Source organism: Cetorhinus maximus, chromosome 31 (assembly GCF_964194155.1).
Source record: "Cetorhinus maximus chromosome 31, sCetMax3.hap1.1, whole genome shotgun sequence".
Lineage (NCBI taxonomy): Eukaryota > Metazoa > Chordata > Chondrichthyes > Lamniformes > Cetorhinidae > Cetorhinus > Cetorhinus maximus.
In genome coordinates this window covers 4786952-4809468 of record NC_135909.1, presented here as the reverse complement: position 1 = coordinate 4809468, position 22517 = coordinate 4786952, and the positions used below count along the sequence as shown (strand labels likewise).

Sequence of the window (22517 nt, the reverse complement as noted above, 5' to 3'; positions counted from 1 at the left end):
AGGGACTGGAACCTGGAGTGGGTCTGGAACCCGGAGTGGGATTGGAACCCGGAGTGGGACTTGAACCTGGAGTGGGACTGGAACCTGGAGTGAGACGGGAACCTGGAGTGGGACTGGAACGTGGAGTGGGACTGGAACATGGATTGGGACTGGAACCTGGAGTGAGACTGGAAGCTGGAGTGGGACTGGAACCTGGAGCGGGATTGGAACCTGGAGAGAGACTGGAAGCTGGAGTGGGACTAGAACCTGGAGTGAGACTGGAACCTGGAGTGAAACTGGAACCTGGAGTGGGACTGGAACCTGGAGTGAGACTGGAAACTGGAGAGGGACTGGAACCTGGAGTGGGACTGGAAACTGAAGTAAGACTGGAACCTGGAGTGGGACTTGGACCTGGAGTGGGACTGGAACCTGCGGTTGGCCTGGAACCTGGATTGAGCCTGGAATCTTCAGTGAGACTGGAACCTGGAGTGGGCAAGGAACCTGGAGTAAGACTGGAACCTGGAGTGGCACTGGAACCTGGATTGGGACTGGAACCTGGAGTGGGACTGGAACCTGGAATGGGAATGGAACCTGGAGTGGGACTGGAACCTGGAGTGAGACTGGAACCTGGAGAGGGACTGGAACCTGGAGTGAGACTGGAACCTGGAGTGAGACTGGAACCTGGAGTGGGACTGGAACCTGGAGTGAGACTGGAAGCTGGAGAGGGACTGAAACCTGGAGTGAGACTGGAACCTGGAGTGGGACTGGAACCTGGAGTGAGACTGGAACCTGGAGTGGGAGTCGAACGTGGAGTGGGAGTCTAACCTGGAGTGAGACTTGAACCTGGAGTGGGACTGGCACCTGGAGTGGGAATGGAACCTGAAGTATCACTGGAACCTGGAGTGAGACTGGAACCTGGAGTGAGACTTGAACCTGGAGTGGGAGTCGAACCTGGAGTTTTAGTCGAACCTGGAGTCAGACACGAACATGGAGTGGGACTGAAACCTGGAGTGGGACTGGAACCTGGAGTGAGACTGGAGCCTGGAGTGGGAATGGAACCTGAAGTATCACTGGAACCTGGAGTGAGACTGGAACCTGGAGTGAGACTTGAACCTGGAGTGGGAGTCGAACCTGGAGTTTTAGTCGAACCTGGAGTCAGACACGAACATGGAGTGGGACTGAAACCTGGAGTGGGACTGGAACCTGGAGTGAGACTGGAGCCTGGAGTGGGACTGGATCCTGTAGAGGGACAGGAACCTGGAGTGGGACTGGAACCTGGAGTGAGACTAAAACCTGGACTGGTGCTGGAACCTGCAGTGGGACTGGAACCTGGAGTGAGACTGGAACCTGGAGTGGGACTGGAACCTGGAGTGAGACTGGAACCTGGAGAGGGACGTTAATAAGGAGTGGGAGTCGAACCAGGAGTGAGACACCATCCTGGAGTAGGACTGGAACCTGGAGTGGGACTGGAACCTGGAGAGTGACTGGAACCTGGAGTGAGACTGGAACCTGGAGTGAGACTGGAACCTGGAGTGGAAGTCGAACCTGGAGTGGGAGTCGAACCTGGAGTCAGACACGAACGTGGAGTGGGACTGTGAACTGGAGTGAGACAGGAACCTGAAGTGGGACTGGAACCTGGAGTGAGACTGGAACCTGGAGTGGGACTGGATCCTGGAGTGAGACTGGTCCTGGAGTGGGACTGGAACCTGGAGTGGGACTGGAACCTGGAGAGGGATTGGAGCCAGGAGTGTGACTGGAACCTGGATACGGACTGAAACCTGGAGTGGGACTGGAACCAGGAGAGGGACTGGAACCAGGAGTTGGACTGGAACCTGGAGTGAGACTGGAAGCTGGAGTGAGACTGGAAGCGGGAGTGGGACTGGAACCTGGAGTGGCACTGGAACCTGGAGAGGGACTGGAACCTGGAGAGGGACTGGAACCTGGAGTGGGACTGGAACCTGGATTGGACAGGAAACTGGAGTGGGACTGGACCCTGGAGAGGGACTGCAACCTGGGGTGGGACTGGAAGCTGGAGTGAGAAAGAACCCGGAGTGGGAGTGGAACCTCAAGAGGGACTGGAGCCTGGAGTGTGACTGGAACCTGGAGAGGGACTGGAACCTGGAGTTGGTCTGGAACCAGGAGAGGGACTGGAACCTGGAGTGGGACTGGAACCAGGAGAGGGACTGGAACCTGGAGTGGGACTGGAAACTGGAGTGAGACTGGAACCTGGAGTGAGACTGGAACCTGGAGTGGGACTGGAACCTGGAGTGAGACTGGAACCTGGAGAGGGACTGGAACCTGGAGAGGGGCTGGAACCTGGAGTAAGACTGGAACCTGGAGTGGGACTGGAACCTGGAGTGGGACTGGAAACTGGAGTGGGACTGAAACGTGGAGAGGGACTGGAACCTGGAGTGAGACTGGAATCTTGAGTGGGACTGGAACCTGGAGTGAGGCTGGAACCTGGAGTGGGACTGGAACCTGGAGTGAGACTGGAACCTGGAGTGGCACTGGGACCTGGAGAGGGAATGGAACCTGGAGTGAGACACGAACCTGGAGTGGTACTGGAACCTGGAGTGGGACTGGAACCTGGAGTGGGACTGGAACCTGGAGTGAGAAAGGAACCTGGAGTTGGACTGGAACGTGGAGTGGGAGTCGAACCTGAAGTCAGACACGAACCTGGAGTGGGACTGGAACCTGGAGAGGGACTGGAACCTGGAGAGGGACTGGAACCTGGGGTGGGACTGGAAGCTGGAGTGAGATTGGAACCCGGAGTGGGACTGGAACCTCTAGAGGGACTGGAACCTGGAGTGAGACTGGAACCTGGAGAGGGACTGGAACCTGGAGTGTGACTGGACCCAGTAGAGGGACTGGAACCTGGGGATGGACTGGAACCAGGAGAGGGGCTGGAACCTGGAGTGGGACTGGAAACTGGAGTGAGACTGGATCCTGGAGTGAGACTGGCACCTGGAGTGGGACTGGAACCTAGAGTGAGACTGGAACCTGGAGAGGGACTGGAACCTGGAGAGGGGCTGGAACCTGGAGTAAGACTGGAACCTGGATTTGTACCGGAACCTGGAGTTGGACTGGAAACTGGAGTGGGACTGGAACGTGGAGAGGGACTGGAACCTGCAGTGAGACTGGAATCTGGAGTGGGACTGGAACCTAGAGTGAGACTGGAACCTGAAGTGGGCCAGGAAGCTGGAGTGAGACTGGGACCTGGAGTGGGACTTGGACCTGGAGTGGGACTGGAACCTGGAGTGGGACTGGAACCTGGAGTGAGGCTGGAACCTGGAGAGGGACTGGAACCTGGAGTGGGACCAGAAGCTGGAGTGAGACTGGAACCTGGAATGAGACTGGAACCTGGAGTGGGACTGGAACCTGGAGTGGGACTGGAACCTGGAGTGGGAGTCGAATCTGGACTCGGACTGGAACCTGGAGAGGGACTGGAACCTGGAGTGAGACTGGAACCTGGAGTGAGACTGGAACCAGGAGTGAGACTGGAACCAGGAGTGAGACTGGAACCTGGTGTGGGATTTGAACCTGGAGTGAGACTGGAACCTGCAGTGGGATTGGAACCAGGAGTGGGACTGGAACCTGGAGTGGGACTGGAACCTGGAGTGGGACTGGAACCTGGAGAGGGCCTCGAGCCTGGAGTGGGAATGGAACCTGGAGTGAGACTGGAACCTGGAGAGGGACTGGAACCTGGAGAGGGGCTGGAACCTGGAGTGGGACTGGAACCTGGAGTGGGACAGGAACCTGGAGTGGGACTGGAAACTGGAGTGGGACTGGAACCTGGAGTGAGACTGGAACCTGGAGTGGGCCAGGAACCTGGAGTAAATCTGGAACCTGGAGTGAGGCTGGAACCTGGAGTGGGACTGGAACCTGGAGTGAGACTGGAACCTGGAGTGGCACTGGAACCTGGAGAGGGAATGGAACCTGGAGTGAGACACGAACCTGGAGTGGTACTGGAACCTGGAGTGGGACTGGAACCTGGAGTGGGACTGGAACCTGGATTGAGACTGGAACATGGAGTGAGACTGGAACCTGGAGTGGGACTGGAACCTGGAGTGAGACTGGAACCTGGAGTGGGACTGGAACCTGGAGTGAGACTGGAACCTGGAGATGGACTGGAACCTGGAGTGGGAGTCGACCTGGAGAGGGAGTCGCTCCGGGAGTGAGACACTGACCTGGAGGGAGACTGGCTCCTGGAGTAGGACTGGAACCTGGAGTGAGATATGAGCCTGGAGATGGACTGGAACCTGGAGTGGACTGGAACCTGGAGAGGGACTGGAACCTGGAGTGGGACTGGAACCTGGAGAGGGACTGGAACCTGGAGAGGGACTGGAACCTGAGGAGGGACTAGAACCTGGAGTGGGACTGGAACCTGGAGTGGACTGGAACCTGGAGTGGGACTGGAACCTGGAGTGGGACTGGAACCTGGAGTGGGACTGGAACCTGGAGTCGGACCGGAACCTGGAGTGAGACTGGAACCTGGAAAATGACTGGAACTTGGAGTGGGACTGGAACCTGGAGTGGGACTGGAAACTGGAATGAGACTGGAACCTGGAGTGGGACTGGAACCTGGAGTGTGACTGGAAACTGGAGTGAGACTGGAACCTGGAGTGAGACTGGAAGATGGAGTGAGACTGGAACCTGGAGTGAGAGTGGAACCTGGAGTGGGAGTCGAACCTCGAGTGGGAGTCGAACCTGAAGTCAGACACGAACCTGGAGTGGGATTGGAACCTGGAGCGGGACTGGAAACTGGAGTGAGACTCGAGCCTGGAGTGGGACTGAAACCTGGAGTGGGAATGGACCCTGGAGTGGGACTGGAACCTCGGGTGGGACTGGAAGCTGGAGTGATAAAGAACCCGGAGTGGGAGTGGAACTTCAAGAGGGACTGGAGCCTGGAGTGTGACTGGAACCTGGAGAGGGACTGGAACCTGGAGTGGGTCTGGAACCAGGAGAGGGACTGGAACCTGGAGTGGGACTGGAACCAGGAGAGGGACTGGAACCTGGAGTGGGTCTGGAACCAGGAGAGGGACTGGAACCTGGAGTGGGACTGGAACCAGGAGAGGGACTGGAACCTGGAGTGGGACTGGAAACTGGAGTGAGACTGGAACCTGGAGTGAGACTGGAACCTGGAGTGGGACTGGAACCTGGAGTGAGACTGGAACCTGGAGAGGGACTGGAACCTGGAGAGGGGCTGGAACCTGGAGTAGGACTGGAACCTGGAGTGGGACAGGAACCTGGAGTGGGACTGGAAACTGGAGTGGGACTGAAACGGGGAGAGGGACTGGAACCTGGAGTGAGACAGGAATCTTGAGTGGGACTGGAACCTGGAGTGAGACTGGAACCTGTAGTGGGCCAGGAACCTGGAGTAAATCTGGAACCTGGAGTGAGGCTGGAACCTGGAGTGGGACTGGAACCTGGAGTGAGACTGGAACCTGGAGTGGCACTGGAACCTGGAGAGGGAATGGAACCTGGAGTGAGACACGAACCTGGAGTGGTACTGGAACCTGGAGTGGGACTGGAACCTGGAGTGGGACTGGAACCTGGAGTGAGAAAGGAACCTGGAGTGGGACTTGAACGTGGAGTGGGAGTCGAACCTGAAGTCAGACACGAACCTGGAGTGGGACTGGATCCTGGAGAGGGACTGGAACCTGGAGAGGGACTGGAACCTGGGGTGGGACTGGAAGCTGGAGTGAGATTGGAACCCGGAGTGGGACTGGAACCTCTAGAGGGACTGGAGCCTGGAGTGAGACTGGAACCTGGAGAGGGACTGGAACCTGGAGTGGGACTGGAACCAGTAGAGGGACTGGAACCTGGGGATGGACAGGATCCTGGAGAGGGACTGGAACCTGGAGTGGGACTGGAAACTGGAGTGAGACTGGAACCTGGAGTGAGACTGGAACCTGGAGTGGGACTGGAACCTAGAGTGAGACTGGAACCTGGAGAGGGACTGGAACCTGGAGAGGGGCTGGAACCTGGAGTAAGACTGGAACCTGGATTTGTACCGGAACCTTGAGTTGGACTGGAAACTGGAGTGGGACTGGAACGTGGAGAGGGACTGGAACCTGCAGTGAGACTGGAATCTGGAGTGGGACTGGAACCTAGAGTGAGACTGGAACCTGAAGTGGGCCAGGAAGCTGGAGTGAGACTGGGACCTGGAGTGGGATTTGGACCTGGAGTGGGACTGGAACCTGGAGTGGGACTGGAACCTGGAGTGAGACTGGAACCTGGAGTGGGACTGGAACCTGGAGTGAGACTGGAACCTGGAGATGGACTGGAACCTGGAGTGGGAGTCGACCTGGAGAGGGAGTCGCTCCGGGAGTGAGACACTGACCTGGAGGGAGACTGGCTCCTGGAGTAGGACTGGAACCTGGAGTGAGATATGAGCCTGGAGATGGACTGGAACCTGGAGTGGACTGGAACCTGGAGAGGGACTGGAACCTGGAGTGGGACTGGAACCTGGAGAGGGACTGGAACCTGGAGAGGGACTGGAACCTGAGGAGGGACTAGAACCTGGAGTGGGACTGGAACCTGGAGTGGACTGGAACCTGGAGTGGGACTGGAACCTGGAGTGGGACTGGAACCTGGAGTGGGACTGGAACCTGGAGTCGGACCGGAACCTGGAGTGAGACTGGAACCTGGAAAATGACTGGAACTTGGAGTGGGACTGGAACCTGGAGTGGGACTGGAAACTGGAATGAGACTGGAACCTGGAGTGGGACTGGAACCTGGAGTGTGACTGGAAACTGGAGTGAGACTGGAACCTGGAGTGAGACTGGAAGATGGAGTGAGACTGGAACCTGGAGTGAGAGTGGAACCTGGAGTGGGAGTCGAACCTCGAGTGGGAGTCGAACCTGAAGTCAGACATGAACCTGGAGTGGGATTGGAACCTGGAGCGGGACTGGAAACTGGAGTGAGACTCGAGCCTGGAGTGGGACTGAAACCTGGAGTGGGACCCTGGAGTGGGACTGGAACCTCGGGTGGGACTGGAAGCTGGAGTGATAAAGAACCCGGAGTGGGAGTGGAACTTCAAGAGGGACTGGAGCCTGGAGTGTGACTGGAACCTGGAGAGGGACTGGAACCTGGAGTGGGTCTGGAACCAGGAGAGGGACTGGAACCTGGAGTGGGACTGGAACCAGGAGAGGGACTGGAACCTGGAGTGGGTCTGGAACCAGGAGAGGGACTGGAACCTGGAGTGGGACTGGAACCAGGAGAGGGACTGGAACCTGGAGTGGGACTGGAAACTGGAGTGAGACTGGAACCTGGAGTGAGACTGGAACCTGGAGTGGGACTGGAACCTGGAGTGAGACTGGAACCTGGAGAGGGACTGGAACCTGGAGAGGGGCTGGAACCTGGAGTAGGACTGGAACCTGGAGTGGGACAGGAACCTGGAGTGGGACTGGAAACTGGAGTGGGACTGAAACGGGGAGAGGGACTGGAACCTGGAGTGAGACAGGAATCTTGAGTGGGACTGGAACCTGGAGTGAGACTGGAACCTGTAGTGGGCCAGGAACCTGGAGTAAATCTGGAACCTGGAGTGAGGCTGGAACCTGGAGTGGGACTGGAACCTGGAGTGAGACTGGAACCTGGAGTGGCACTGGAACCTGGAGAGGGAATGGAACCTGGAGTGAGACACGAACCTGGAGTGGTACTGGAACCTGGAGTGGGACTGGAACCTGGAGTGGGACTGGAACCTGGAGTGAGAAAGGAACCTGGAGTGGGACTTGAACGTGGAGTGGGAGTCGAACCTGAAGTCAGACACGAACCTGGAGTGGGACTGGATCCTTGAGAGGGACTGGAACCTGGAGAGGGACTGGAACCTGGGGTGGGACTGGAAGCTGGAGTGAGATTGGAACCCGGAGTGGGACTGGAACCTCTAGAGGGACTGGAGCCTGGAGTGAGACTGGAACCTGGAGAGGGACTGGAACCTGGAGTGGGACTGGAACCAGTAGAGGGACTGGAACCTGGGGATGGACAGGATCCTGGAGAGGGACTGGAACCTGGAGTGGGACTGGAAACTGGAGTGAGACTGGAACCTGGAGTGAGACTGGAACCTGGAGTGGGACTGGAACCTAGAGTGAGACTGGAACCTGGAGAGGGACTGGAACCTGGAGAGGGGCTGGAACCTGGAGTAAGACTGGAACCTGGATTTGTACCGGAACCTGGAGTTGGACTGGAAACTGGAGTGGGACTGGAACGTGGAGAGGGACTGGAACCTGCAGTGAGACTGGAATCTGGAGTGGGACTGGAACCTAGAGTGAGACTGGAACCTGAAGTGGGCCAGGAAGCTGGAGTGAGACTGGGACCTGGAGTGGGATTTGGACCTGGAGTGGGACTGGAACCTGGAGTGGGACTGGAACCTGGAGTGAGACTGGAACCTGGAGTGGGACTGGAACCTGGAGAGGGAGCTGGAACCTGGAGAAAGACTCGAACCTGTAGTGAGACTGGAACCTGGAGTGGGACTGGACCCTGGAGTGAGACTGGAACCTGGAGTGAGACTGGAACATGGAGTGGGAGTGGAAACTGGAGTGAGACTGGAACCTGGATTGAGACTGGAACATGGAGTGAGACTGGAACCTGGAGTGGGACTGGAACCTGGAGTGAGACTGGAACCTGGAGTGGGACTGGAACCTGGAGTGGGATTGGAACCTGGAGTGGGAGTCGAACTGGAGAGGGAGTCGCTCCGGGAGTGAGACACTAACCTGGAGGGAGACTGGCTCCTGGAGTAGGACTGGAACCTGGAGTGAGATATGAGACTGGAGATGGACTGGAACCTGGAGTGGACTGGAACCTGGAGAGGGACTGGAACCTGGAGAGGGACTGGAACCTGAGGAGGGACTAGAACCTGGAGTGGGACTGGAACCTGGAGTGGACTGGAACCTGGAGAGTGACTGGAACCTGGAGAGGGACTAGAACTTGGAGAGGGACTGGAACCTGGAGTGGGACTGGAACCTGGAGTGGGACTGGAACCTGGAGTCGGACCGGAACCTGGAGTGAGACTGGAACCTGGAAAATGACTGGAACCTGGAGTGGGACTGGAAACTGGAATGAGACTGGAACCTGGAGTGGGACTGGAACCTGGAGTGGGACTGGAACCTGGAATGCGACTGGAACCTGGAGTGGGAGTCGAATCTGAACTCGGACTGGAACCTGGAGAGGGACTGGAACATGGAGTGCGACTGGAACCTGGAGCGGGACTGGAACCTGGAGTGGGACTGGAACCTGGAATGTGACTGGAACCTGGAGTGAGTTTGGAACCTGGAGTGGGACTGGAACCTGTAGTGGGACTGGAACAAGTAGAGGTACTGGAACCTGGAGTCGGACTGGAACCTGGAGAGGGCCTGGAGCCTGGAGTGGGACTGGAACCTGGAGTGGGACTGGAACAAGGAGAGGTACTGGAACCTGGAGTGGGACTGGTACCTGGAGTGAGACTGGAAGCTGGAGTGAGACTGGAACCTGGAGTGAGACTGGAACCTGGAATGTGACTGGAACCTGGAGTGAGGCTGGAACCTGGAGTGAGACTGGAACCTGGAGTGAGACTGGAACCTGGAGTGGGACTGAAACCTGGAGAGGGCCTGGAGCCTGGAGTGGGACTGGAACCTGGAGTGGGACTGGAACAAGGAGAGGTACTGGAACCTGGAGTGGGACTGGTACCTGGAGTGAGACTGAAACGTGGAGAGGGACTGGAACCTGGAGTGAGACTGGAATCTTGAGTGGGACTGGAACCTGGAATGTGACTGGAACCTGGAGTGAGACTGGAACCTGGAGTGAGACTGGAACCTGGAGAGGGACTGGAACCTGGAGTGAGACTGGAACCTGGAGTGAGACTGGAACCTGGAGTGGGACTGGAACCGGGAGTGAGACTGGAAGCTGGAGAGGGACTGAAACCTGGAGTGAGACTGGAACCTGGAGTGGGACTGGAACCTGGAGTGAGACTGGAACCTGGAGTGGGAGTCGAACGTGGAGTGGGAGTCTAACCTGGAGTGAGACACGAACCTGGAGTGGGACTGGAACCTGGAGTGAGACTGGAACCTGGAGTGAGACTTGAACCTGGAGTGGGAGTCGAACCTGGAGTTTTAGTCGAACCTGGAGTCAGACACGAACATGGAGTGGGACTGAAACCTGGAGTGGGACTGGAACCTGGAGTGAGACTGGAGCCTGGAGTGGGACTGTAAGCTGGAGTGGGTCTGGTACCTGGAGTGGGACTGGATCCTGGAGAGGGACAGGAACCTGGAGTGGGACTGGAACCTGGAGTGAGACTAAAACCTGGACTGGTGCTGGAACCTGGAGTGGGACTGGAACCTGGAGTGAGACTGGAACCTGGAGTGGGACTGGAACCTGGAGTGAGACTGGAACCTGGAGAGGGACGTTAATAAGGAGTGGGAGTCGAACCTAGAGTGAGAGTCGAACCTGGAGTGGGACTGGAACCTGGAGTGAGACTGGAACCTGGAGTGGAAGTCGAACCTGGATTGGGAGTCGAACCTGGAGTCAGACACGAACGTGGAGTGGGACTGTGAACTGGAGTGAGACAGGAACCTGAAGTGGGACTGGAACCTGGAGTGAGACTGGAACCTGGAGTGGGACTGGAACCTGGAGTGAGACTGGTCCTGGAGTGGGACTGGAACCTGGAGTGGGACTGGAACCTGGAGAGGGATTGGAGCCTGGAGTGTGACTGGAACCTGGATACGGACTGAAACCTGGAGTGGGACTGGAACCAGGAGAGGGACTGGAACCAGGAGTTGGACTGGAACCTGGAGTGAGACTGGAAGCTGGAGTGAGACTGGAAGCGGGAGTGGGACTGGAACCTGGAGTGGCACTGGAACCTGGAGAGGGACTGGAACCTGGAGAGGGACTGGAACCTGGATTGGACAGGAAACTGGAGTGGGACTGGAACCTGGAGAGGGACTGGAACCTGGAGTGAGACTGGAATCTGGAGTGGGACTGGAACCTGAAGTGGGACTGGAACCTGGAGTGAGACTGGAACCTGGAGTGGCACTGGAACCTGGAGTGAGACTGGAACCTGGAGTGGGAGTGGAACCTGGAATGAGACACGAACCAGGAGAGGGACTGGAACCTGGAGTGGGACTTGAACATGGAGAGGGACTGGAACCTGGAGAGGGACTGGAACCTGGAATGGGACTGGAACCTAGAGTGGGACTGGAACCTGGAGTAGGACTGGAACCTGTAGTGAGACTGGAACCTGGAGTGAGACTGGAACATGGAGTGGGAGTGGAAACTGGAGTGAGATTGGAACCTGGAGTGAGACTGGAACCTGGAGTGGGACTGGAACCTGGAGTGAGACGGAATCTGGAATAGGACTGGAACCTGGAGTGAGACTGGAACCTAGAGTGAGACTGGAACCTGGAGTGGGACTGGAACCTGGAATGGGACTGGAACCTAGAGTGGGACTGGAACCTGGAGTAGGACTGGAACCTGTAGTGAGACTGGAACCTGGAGTGAGACTGGAACATGGAGTGGGAGTGGAAACTGGAGTGAGATTGGAACCTGGAGTGAGACTGGAACCTGGAGTAGGACTGGAACCTGGAGTGAGACTTGAGCCATGAGAGGGACTGGAACCTGGAGTGAGACTGGTACCTGGAGAGGGACTGGAACCTGGAGAGGGAGAGGAACCTGGAGAGGGACTGGAACCTGGAGTGGGACTGGAACCTGGAGTGGGACTGTAACCTGGAGTGGGACTGGAGCCTGGAGTGGAACTGGAACCTGGAGAGGGACTGGAACCTGGAGTGGGACTGGAAGCTGGAGTGGGACTGGAACCTGGAGTGGGACCGGAAGCTGGAGTGAGACTGGAACCTGGAGTGGGACTGGAACCTGGAGTGAGACTGGAACCTGGAGTGAGACTGGAACCTGGAGTGAGACTGGAAGCTGGAGTGAGACTGGAACCTGGAGTGAGAGTGGAACCTGGAGTGGGAGTCGAACCTGAAGTCAGACACGAACCTGGAGTGGGATTGGAACCTGGAGAGGGACTGGAACCTGGAGTGGGAATGGACCCTGGAGAGGGACTGGAAACTGGAGTGGGTCTGGAACCAGGAGAGGGACTGGAACCTGGAGTGGGACTGGAAGCTGGAGTGAGAAAGAACCCGGAGTGGGAGTGGAACCTCAAGAGGGACTGGAGCCTGGAGTGTGACTGGAACCTGGAGAGGGACTGGAACCTGGAGTGGGTCTGGAACCAGGAGAGGGACTGGAACCTGGAGTGGGACTGGAACCAGGAGAGGGACTGGAACCTGGAGTGGGACTGGAACCAGGAGAGGGACTGGAACCTGGAGTGGGACTGGAACCAGGAGAGGGACTGGAACCTGGAGTGGGACTGGAAACTTGAGTGAGACTGGAACCTGGAGTGAGACTGGAACCTGGAGTGGGACTGGAACCTGGAGTGAGACTGGAACCTGGAGAGGGACTGGAACCTGGAGAGGGGCTGGAACCTGGAGTAAGACTGGAACCTGGAGTGGGACTGGAACCTGGAGTGGGACTGGAAACTGGAGTGTGACTGAAACGTGGAGAGGGACTGGAACCTGGAGTGAGACTGGAATCTTGAGTGGGACTGGAACCTGGAGTGAGACTGGAACCTGGAGTGGGCCAGGAACCTGGAGTAAAACTGGAACCTGGAGTGAGGCTGGAACCTGGAGTGGGACTGGAACCTGGAGTGAGACTGGAACCTGGAGTGGCACTGGAACCTGGAGAGGGAATGGAACCTGGAGTGAGACACGAACCTGGAGTGGTACTGGAACCTGGAGTGGGACTGGAACCTGGAGTGGGACTGGAACCTGGAGTGAGAAAGGAACCTGGAGTTGGACTGGAACGTGGAGTGGGAGTCGAACCAGAAGTCAGACACGAACCTGGAGTGGGACTGGATCCTGGAGAGGGACTGGAACCTGGGGTGGGACTGGAAGCTGGAGTGAGATTGGAACCCGGAGTGGGACTGGAACCTCTAGAGGGACTGGAGCCTGGAGTGAGACTGGAACCTGGAGAGGGACTGGAACCTGGAGTGGGACTGGAACCAGTAGAGGGACTGGAACCTGGGGATGGACTGGAACCAGGAGAGGGGCTGGAACCTGGAGTGGGACTGGTAACTGGAGTGGGACTGGAACCTAGAGTGAGACTGGAACCTGGAGAGGGACTGGAACCTGGAGAGGGGCTGGAACCTGGAGTAAGACAGGAACCTGGATTTGGACCGGAACCTGGAGTTGTACTGGAATCTGGAGTGGGACTGGAACCTAGAGTGAGACTGGAACCTGAAGTGGGCCAGGAAGCTGGAGTGAGACTGGGACCTGGAGTGGGACTTGGACCTGGAGTGGGACTGGAACCTGGAGTGGGACTGGAACATGGAGTGAGGCTGGAACCTGGAGAGGGACTGGAACCTGGAGTGGGACTGGAAGCTGGAGTGGGACTGGAACCTGGAGTGGGACTGGAAGCTGGAGTGAGACTGGAACCTGGAATGAGACTGGAACCTGGAGTGGGACTGGAACCTGGAGTGGGAGTCGAATCTGGACTCGGACTGGAACCTGGAGAGGGACTGGAACCTGGAGAGGGACTGGAACCTGGAGTGGGACTGGAACCTGGAGCGGGACTGGAACCTTGAGTGAGACTGGAACCTGGAGTGAGACTGGAACCAGGAGTGAGACTGGAACCTGGTGTGGGATTTGAACCTGGAGTGAGACTGGAACCTGCAGTGGGATTGGAACCAGGAGTGGGACTGGAACCTGGAGTGGGACTGGAACCTGGAGTGGGACTGGAACCAGTAGAGGGACTGGAACCTGGGGATGGACTGGAACCAGGAGAGGGACTGGAACCTGGAGTGGGACTGGAGCCTGGAGTGAGACTGGAACCTGGAGAGGGACTGGAACCTGGAGTGGGACTGGAACCAGTAGAGGGACTGGAACCTGGGGATGGACTGGAACCAGGAGAGGGACTGGAACCTGGAGTGGGACTGGAACCTGGAGAGGGACTGGAACCTGGAGAGGGGCTGGAACCTGGAGTAAGACTGGAACCTGGATTTGTACCGGAACCTGGAGTTGGACTGGAAACTGGAGTTGGACTGGAACGTGGAGAGGGACTGGAACCTGCAGTGAGACTGGAATCTGGAGTGGGACTGGAACCTAGAGTGAGACTGGAACCTGAAGTGGGCCAGGAAGCTGGAGTGAGACTGGGACCTGGAGTGGGATTTGGACCTGGAGTGGGACTGGAACCTGGAGTGGGACTGGAACCTGGAGTGAGACTGGAACCTGGAGTGGGACTGGAACCTGGAGAGGGAGCTGGAACCTGGAGAAAGACTCGAACCTGTAGTGAGACTGGAACCTGGAGTGGGACTGGACCCTGGAGTGAGACTGGAACCTGGAGTGAGACTGGAACATGGAGTGGGAGTGGAAACTGGAGTGAGACTGGAACCTGGATTGAGACTGGAACATGGAGTGAGACTGGAACCTGGAGTGGGACTGGAACCTGGAGTGAGACTGGAACCTGGAGTGGGACTGGAACCTGGAGTGGGATTGGAACCTGGAGTGGGAGTAGACCTGGAGAGGGAGTCGCTCCGGGAGTGAGACACTAACCTGGAGGGAGACTGGCTCCTGGAGTAGGACTGGAACCTGGAGTGAGATATGAGCCTGGAGATGGACTGGAACCTGGAGTGGACTGGAACCTGGAGAGGGACTGGAACCTGGAGAGGGACTGGAACCTGGAGATGGACTGGAACCTGGAGTGAGACTGGAACCTGGAGAGGGACTGGAACCTGGAGAGGGACTGGAACCTGAGGAGGGACTAGAACCTGGAGTGGGACTGGAACCTGGAGAGGGACTGGAACCTGGAGTGGGACTGGAACCTGGAGTGGACTGGAACCTGGAGAGGGACTGGAACCTGGAGAGGGACTAGAACTTGGAGAGGGACTGGAACCTGGAGTGGGACTGGAACCTGGAGTGGGACTGGAACCTGGAGTCGGACCGGAACCTGGAGTGAGACTGGAACCTGGAAAATGACTGGAACCTGGAGTGGGACTGGAAACTGGAATGAGACTGGAACCTGGAGTGGGACTGGAACCTGGAGTGGGACTGGAACCTGGAGTGTGACTGGAAACTGGAGTGAGACTGGAACCTGGAGTGAGACTGGAAGCTGGAGTGAGACTGGAACCTGGAGTGAGACTGGAAGCTGGAGTGAGACTGGAACCTGGAGTGAGACTGGAACCTGGAGTGAGACTGGAAGCTGGAGTGAGACTGGAACCTGGAGTGAGACTGGAACCTGGAGTGGGAGTCGAACCTCGAGTGGGAGTCGAACCTGAAGTCAGACACGAACCTGGAGTGGGATTGGAACCTGGAGCGGGACTGGACCCTGGAGAGGGACTGGAACCTCGGGTGGGACTGGAAGCTGGAGTGAGAAAGAACCCGGAGTGGGAGTGGAACTTCAAGAGGGACTGGAGCCTGGAGTGTGACTGGAACCTGGAGAGGGACTGGAACCTGGAGAGGGATTGGAACCAGGAGAGGGACTGGAACCTGGAGTGGGACTGGAACCAGGAGAGGGACTGGAACCTGGAGTGGGACTGGAAACTGGAGTGAGACTGGAACCTGGAGTGAGACTGGAACCTGGAAAATGACTGGAACCTGGAGTGGGACTGGAAACTGGAATGAGACTGGAACCTGGAGTGGGACTGGAACCTGGAGTGGGACTGGAACCTGGAATGCGACTGGAACCTGGAGCGGGACTGGAACCTGGAGTGGGACTGGAACCTGGAATGTGACTGGAACCTGGAGTGAGACTGGAACCTGGAGTGAGACTGGAACCTGGAGTCAGACTGGAACCTGGAGAGGGCCTGGAGCCTGGAGTGGGACTGGAACCTGGAGTGGGACTGGAACAAGGAGAGGTACTGGAACCTGGAGTGGGACTGGTACCTGGAGTGAGACTGGAAGCTGGAGTGAGACTGGAACCTGGAGTGAGACAGGAACCTGGAATGTGACTGGAACCTGGAGTGAGACTGGAACCTGGAGTGAGACTGGAACCTGGAGTGGGACTGGAACCTGGAGAGGGCCTGGAGCCTGGAGTGGGACTGGAACCTGGAGTGGGACTGGAACAAGGAGAGGTACTGGAACCTGGAGTGGGACTGGTACCTGGAGTGAGACTGGAAGCTGGAGAGGGACTGGAACCTGGAGAGGGGCTGGAACCTGGAGTAAGACTGGAACCTGGAGTGGGACTGGAACCTGGAGTGGGACTGGAAACTGGAGTGAGAGTGAAACGTGGAGAGGGACTGGAACCTGGAGTGAGACTGCAATCTTGAGTGGGACTGGAACCTGGAGTGGGACTGGAACCTGGAGTGGGACTGGAAACTGGAATGGGACTGGAACCTGGAAAATGACTGGAACCTGGAGTGGGACTGGAAACTGGAATGGGACTGGAACCTGGAGTGGGACTGGAACCTGGAGTGGGACTGGAACCTCGAATGCGACTGGAACCTGGAGTGGGAGTCGAATCTGCACTCGGACTGGAACCTGGAGAGGGACTGGAACATGGAGTGCGACTGGAACCTGGAGCGGGATTGGAACCTGGAGCGGGATTGGAACCTGGAGTGAGACTGGAACCTGGAGTGGGACTGGAAACTGGAGTCAGACTGGAACCTGGAGTGGGACTGGAACTGGAGTGGGACTGGAATCTGGAGTGGGACTGGAATCTGGAGTGGGACTGGAAAATGGAGTGGAACTGGTTACTGGAGTGGGACTGGAATCTGGAGTGAGACTGGAACCTGGAATGTGACTGGAACCTGGAGTGAGACTGGAACCTGGAGTGAGACTGGAAACTGGAGAGGGCCTGGAGCCTGGAGTGGGACTGGAACCTGGAGTGGGACTGGAACAAGGAGAGGTACCGGAACCTGGAGTGGGACTGGTACCTGGAGTGAGACTGGAAGCTGGAGTGAGACTGGAAGCTGGAGTGGGACAGAAACCTGGAGTGACACTGGAAGGTGGAGTGGTGCTGGAACCTGGAGTGAGACTGGAACCTGGAGTGAGACTGGAACCTGAAGTGAGACAGGAACCTGGAGTGGGACTGGAAACTGGAGTGGGACTAGAACCTGGAGAGGGACTGGAACCTGGAGTGGGAGTCGAAACTGGACTCGAGTTGAACCTGGAGAGGGACTGGAACCTGGAGCGGGACTGGAACCTGCAGTTGGACTCGAACCTCGAGTGGGACTGGAACCTGGAGTGAGACTGGAACCTGGAATGAGACTGAAACCTTGGGTGAGACTGGAACCTGGAGTGATACTGGAACCTGGAGTGGGACTGGAACCAGGAGTGAGCCTGGAACTTGGAGTGAGACTGGAACCTGGAGTGAGACTGGAACCTGAAGTGGGACTGGAACCTGGAGTGAGACTGGAACCTGGAGAGGGGCTGGAAAATGGAGTGTGACTGGAACCTCGAGTGGGACTGGAACCTGGAGTGGGACTTGAACCTGGAGTGAGACTGCAACCTGGAGTGAGACTGGAACCTGGAGTGAGACTGGAACCTGGAGAGGGACTGGAACCTGGAGAGGGGCTGGAACCTGGTGTAAGAGTGGAACCTGGAGTGGGACTGGAACCTGGAGTGGGACTGGAAACTGGAGTGGGACTGGAACGTGGAGAGGGATTGGAACCTGCAGTGAGACTGGAATCTGGAGTGGGACTGGAACCTGGAGTGAGACTGGAACCTGAAGTGGGCCAGGAAGCTGGAGTGAGACTGGGACCTGGAGTGGGACTTGGACCTGGAGTGGGACTGGAACCTGGAGATGGACTGGAACCTGGAGTGAGACTGGAATCTTGAGTGGGACTGGAAACTGGAGTGAGACAGGAACCTGGAGTGGGCCAGGAACCTTGAGTAAGACTGGAAACTGGAGTGAGGCTGGAACCTGGAGTGGGACTGGAACCTGGAGTGAGACTGGAACCTGGAGTCAGACTGGAACCTGGAGTGAGACTGGAACCTGGAGTGGGACTGGAACCTGGAGTGAGACTGGAACCTGGAGTGGGACTGGAACCTGGAGTGAGACTGGAACCTGGAGTGGGACTGGAACCAGGAGTCAGACTGGAACCTGGAGTGAGACTGGAACCTGGAGTGGGACTGGAACCTGGAGTGAGACTGGAACCTGGAGAGGGACTGGAACCTGGAGTGGGAGTCGACCTGGAGAGGGAGTCGCTCCGGGAGTGAGACACTAACCTGGAGGGAGACTGGCTCCTGGAGTAGGACTGGAACCTGGAGTGAGATATGAGCCTGGAGATGGACTGGAACCTGGAGTGGACTAGAACCTGGAGAGGGACTGGAACTTGGAAAATGACTGGAACCTGGAGTGGGACTGGAACCTGGAATGGGACTGGAACCTGGAGTGGGACTGGAACCTGGAGTGGGACTGGAACCTGGAGTGGGACTGGAACCTGGAATGCGACTGGAACCTGGAGTGGGAGTCGAATCTGCACTCGGACTGGAACCTGGAGAGGGACTGGAACATGGAGTGCGACTGGAACCTGGAGCGGGACTGGAACCTGGAGTGGGACTTGAACCTTGAGTGAGACTGGAACCTGGAGTGAGACTGGAACCTGGGGTGGGAATGGAACCTGGAGTGAGACTGGAACCTGGAGAGGGACTGGAAAATGGAGTGAGACTGGAACCTGGAGTGGGACTGGAACTGGAGTGGGACTGGAATCTGGAGTGGGACTGGAAAATGGAGTGGAACTGGTTACTGCAGTGGGACTGGAACCTGGAGTGTGACTGGAACGTGGAGAGGGACTGGAACCTGGAGTGGGACAGGAACAAGGAGAGGGACTGGAACCTGGAGTGGGACTGGAACCAGGAGAGGGACTGGAACCTGGAGTGGGACTGGAAACTGGAGTGAGACTGGAACCTGGAGTGAGACTGGAACCTGGAGTGGGACTAGAACCTGGAGTGGGACTGGAACCTGGAGTGGGACTGGAACCTGGAGTCTGACCGGAACATGGAGTGAGACTGGAACTTGGAAAATGACTGGAACCTGGAGTGGGACTGGAAACTGGAATGGGACTGGAACCTGGAGTGGGACTGGAACCTGGAGTGGGACTGGAACCTGGAATGCGACTGGAACCTGGAGTGGGAGTCGAATCTGGACTCGGACTGGAACCTGGAGAGGGACTGGAACATGGAGTGCGACTGGAACCTGGAGCGGGACTGGAACCTGGAGTGGGACTTGAACCTTGAGTGAGACTGGAACCTGGAGTGAGACTGGAACCTGGGGTGGGATTGGAACCTGGAGTGAGACTGGAACCTGGAGAGGGACTGGAAAATGGAGTGAGACTGGAACCTGGAGTGGGACTGGAACTGGAGTGGGACTGGAATCTGCAGTGGGACTGGAAAATGGAGTGGAACTGGTTACTGGAGTGGGACTGGAACCTGGAGTGAGACTGGAACCTGGAATGTGACTGGAACCTGGAGTGAGACTCGAACCTGGAGTGAGACTGGAACCTGGAGTGGGAATGGAAGCTGGAGTGAGATTGGAACCCGGAGTGGGACTGGAAGCTGGAGTGAGATTGGAACCCGGAGTGGGAGTGGAACCTCAAGAGGGACTGGAGTCTGGAGTGTGACTGGAACGTGGAGAGGGACTGGAACCTGGAGTGGGACTGGAACAAGGAGAGGGACTGGAACCTGGAGTGGGACTGGAACCAGGAGAGGGACTGGAACCTGGAGTGGGACTGGAACCTGGAGAGGGACTGGAACCTGGAGTGGGACTGGAAACTGGAGTGAGACTGGAACCTGGAGTGAGACTGGAACCTGGAGTGGGACTGGAACCTGGAGTGAGACTGGAACCTGGAGTGAGACTGGAACCTGGAGTGGCACTGGAACCTGGAGAGGGACTGGATCCTGGAGTGAGACACGAACCTGGAGTGGTACTGGAACCTGGAGTGGGACTGGAACCTGGAGTGGGACTGGAACCTGGAGTGAGAAAGGTACCTGGAGTGGGACTGGAACGTGGAGTGGGAGTCGAATCTGAAGTCAGACACGAACCTGGAGTGGGACTGGAACCTGGAGAGGGACTGGAACCTGGAGTGAGACTGGAACCTGGAGAGGGACTGGAACCTGTGGTGGGACTGGAAGCTGGAGTGAGATTGGAACCCGGAGTGGGACTGGAACCTCTAGAGGGATTGGAGCCTGGAGTGAGACTGGAACCTGGAGAGGGACTGGAACCTGGAGTGGGACTGGAACCAGGAGAGGGACTGGAACCTGGGGTTGGACTGGAACCAGGAGAGGGACTGGAACCTGGAGTGGGTCTGGAAACTGGAGTGAGACTGGAACCTGGAGTGAGACTGGAACCTGGAGTGGGACTGGAACCTGGAGTGAGACTGGAACCTGGAGAGGGACTGGAACCTGGAGAGGGGCTGGAACCTGGAGTAAGACTGGAACCTGGATTTGGACCGGAACCTGGAGTTGGACTGGAAACTGGAGTGGGACTGGAACGTGGAGAGGGACTGGAACCTGCAGTGAGACTGGAATCTGGAGTGGGACTGGAACCTGGAGTGAGACTGGAACCTGAAGTTTGCCAGGAAGCTGGAGTGAGACTGGGACCTGGAGTGGGACTTGGAACTGGAGTGGGACTGGAACCTCGAGTGGGACTGGAACCTGGAGTGAGACTGGAACCTGGAGTGGGACTGGATCCTGGAGAGGGAGCTGGAACCTGGAGAAAGACTCGAACCTGTAGTGAGACTGGAACCTGGTGTGGAAGTGGACCCTGGAGTGAGGCTGGAACCTGGAGTGAGACTGGAACATGGAGTGGGAGTGGAAACTGGAGTGAGACTGGAACCTGGATTGAGACTGGAACCTGGAGTGAGACTGGAACCTGGAGTGGGACTGGAACCTGGAGAGGGAGCTGGAACCTGGAGAAAGACTGGAACCTGTAGTGAGACTGGAACCTGGAGTGGGACTGGAACCTGGAGTGAGACTGGAACCTGGAGTGAGACTGGAACATGGAGTGGGAATGGAAACTGGAGTGAGACTGGAACCTGGATTGAGACTGGAACCTGGAGTGAGACTGGAACCTGGAGTGGGACTGGAACGTGGAGTGGGAGTCGAATCTGAAGTCAGACACGAACTTGGAGTGGGACTGGAACCTGGAGAGGGACTGGAACCTGGAATGAGACTGGAACCTGGGGTGGGACTGGAAGCTGGAGTGAGATTGGAACCCGGAGTGGGACTGGAACCTCTAGAGGGATTGGAGCCTGGAGTGAGACTGGAACCTGTAGAGGGACTGGAACCTGGAGTGGGACTGGAACCAGTAGAGGGACTGGAACCTGGGGTTGGACTGGAACCAGGAGAGGGACTGGAACCTGGAGTGGGACTGGAAACTGGAGTGAGACTGGAACCTGGAGTGAGACTGGAACCTGGAGTGGGACTGGATCCTAGAGTGAGACTGGAACCTGGAGAGGGACTGGAACCTGGAGAGGGGCTGGAACCTGGAGTAAGACTCGAACCTGGATTTGTACCGGAACCTGGAGTTGGACTGGAAACTGGAGTGGGACTGGAACGTGGAGAGGGACTGGAACCTGCAGTGAGACTGGAATCTGGGGTGGGTCTGGAACCTGGAGTGAGACTGGAACCTGAAGTGGGCCAGGAAGCTGGAGTGAGACTGGGACCTGGAGTGGGACTTGGACATGGAGTGAGACTGGAACCTGGAGTGGGACTGGAACCTGGAGTGAGACTGGAACCTGGAGTGGGACTGGAACCTGGAGTGAGGCTGGAACATGGAGTGAGACTGGAACGTGGAGTGGGAGTGGAAACTGGAGTGAGACTGGAACCTGGATTGAGACTGGAACCTGGAGTGGGACTGGAACCTGGAGTGAGACTGGAACCTGGAGTGAGACTGGAACATGGAGTGGGAGTGGAAACTGGAGTGAGACTGGAACATGGAGTGGAACTGGAACCTGGAGTGAGACTGGAACCTGGAGTGAGACTGGAACCTGGAGTGGGACTGGAACCTGGAGTGGGAGTCGACCTGGAGAGGGAGTCGCTCCGGGAGTGAGACACTAACCTGGAAGGAGACTGGCTACTGGAGTAGGACTGGAACCTGGAGTGAGATATGAGCCTGGAGATGGACTGGAACCTGGAGTGGACTGGAACCTGGAGAGGGACTGGAACCTGGAGAGGGACTAGAACCTGAAGAGGGACTGGAACCTGGAGTGGGACTGGAACCTGGAGTGGGACTGGAACCTGGAGTCGGACCGGAACCTGGAGTGGGACTGGAACCTGGAGTGGGACTGGAACTGGAGTGGGACTGGAATCTGGAGTGGGACTGGAAAAAGGAGTGGAACTGGTTACTGGAGTGAGACTGGAACCTGGAGTGAGACTGGAACCTGGAATGTGACTGGAACCTGGAGTGAGACTGGAACCTGGAGTGAGACTGGAACCTGGAGTGTGACTGGAACCTGGAGAAGGCCTGGAGCCTGGAGTGGGACTGGAACCTGGTGTGGGACTGGAACCTGGGGTGGGACTGGAAGCTGGAGTGAGATTGGAACCCGGAGTGGGACTGGAACCTCAAGAGGGACTGGAGCC

The 22517-nt window shown here is 57.5% G+C and overlaps 2 protein-coding genes across 2 annotated transcripts in view; both read right to left on the bottom strand.

Moving 5' to 3' along the window:
* The window catches only part of nrxn2b (neurexin 2b), a 1731499-nt gene that overhangs the window by 917314 nt on the left and 791668 nt on the right, over nucleotides 1-22517 (bottom strand). The gene's annotated exons all lie outside the window — the stretch shown is intronic.
* Nucleotides 1-22517, bottom strand: part of LOC144670204 (uncharacterized) — a 242057-nt gene that overhangs the window by 66104 nt on the left and 153436 nt on the right. Inside the window, 4 exon segments of the mRNA XM_078532690.1 lie at nucleotides 6787-6842; nucleotides 8691-8772; nucleotides 11783-11851; nucleotides 19786-19836. Coding sequence (XP_078388816.1) covers nucleotides 6787-6842; nucleotides 8691-8772; nucleotides 11783-11851; nucleotides 19786-19836 — 258 coding nt within the window.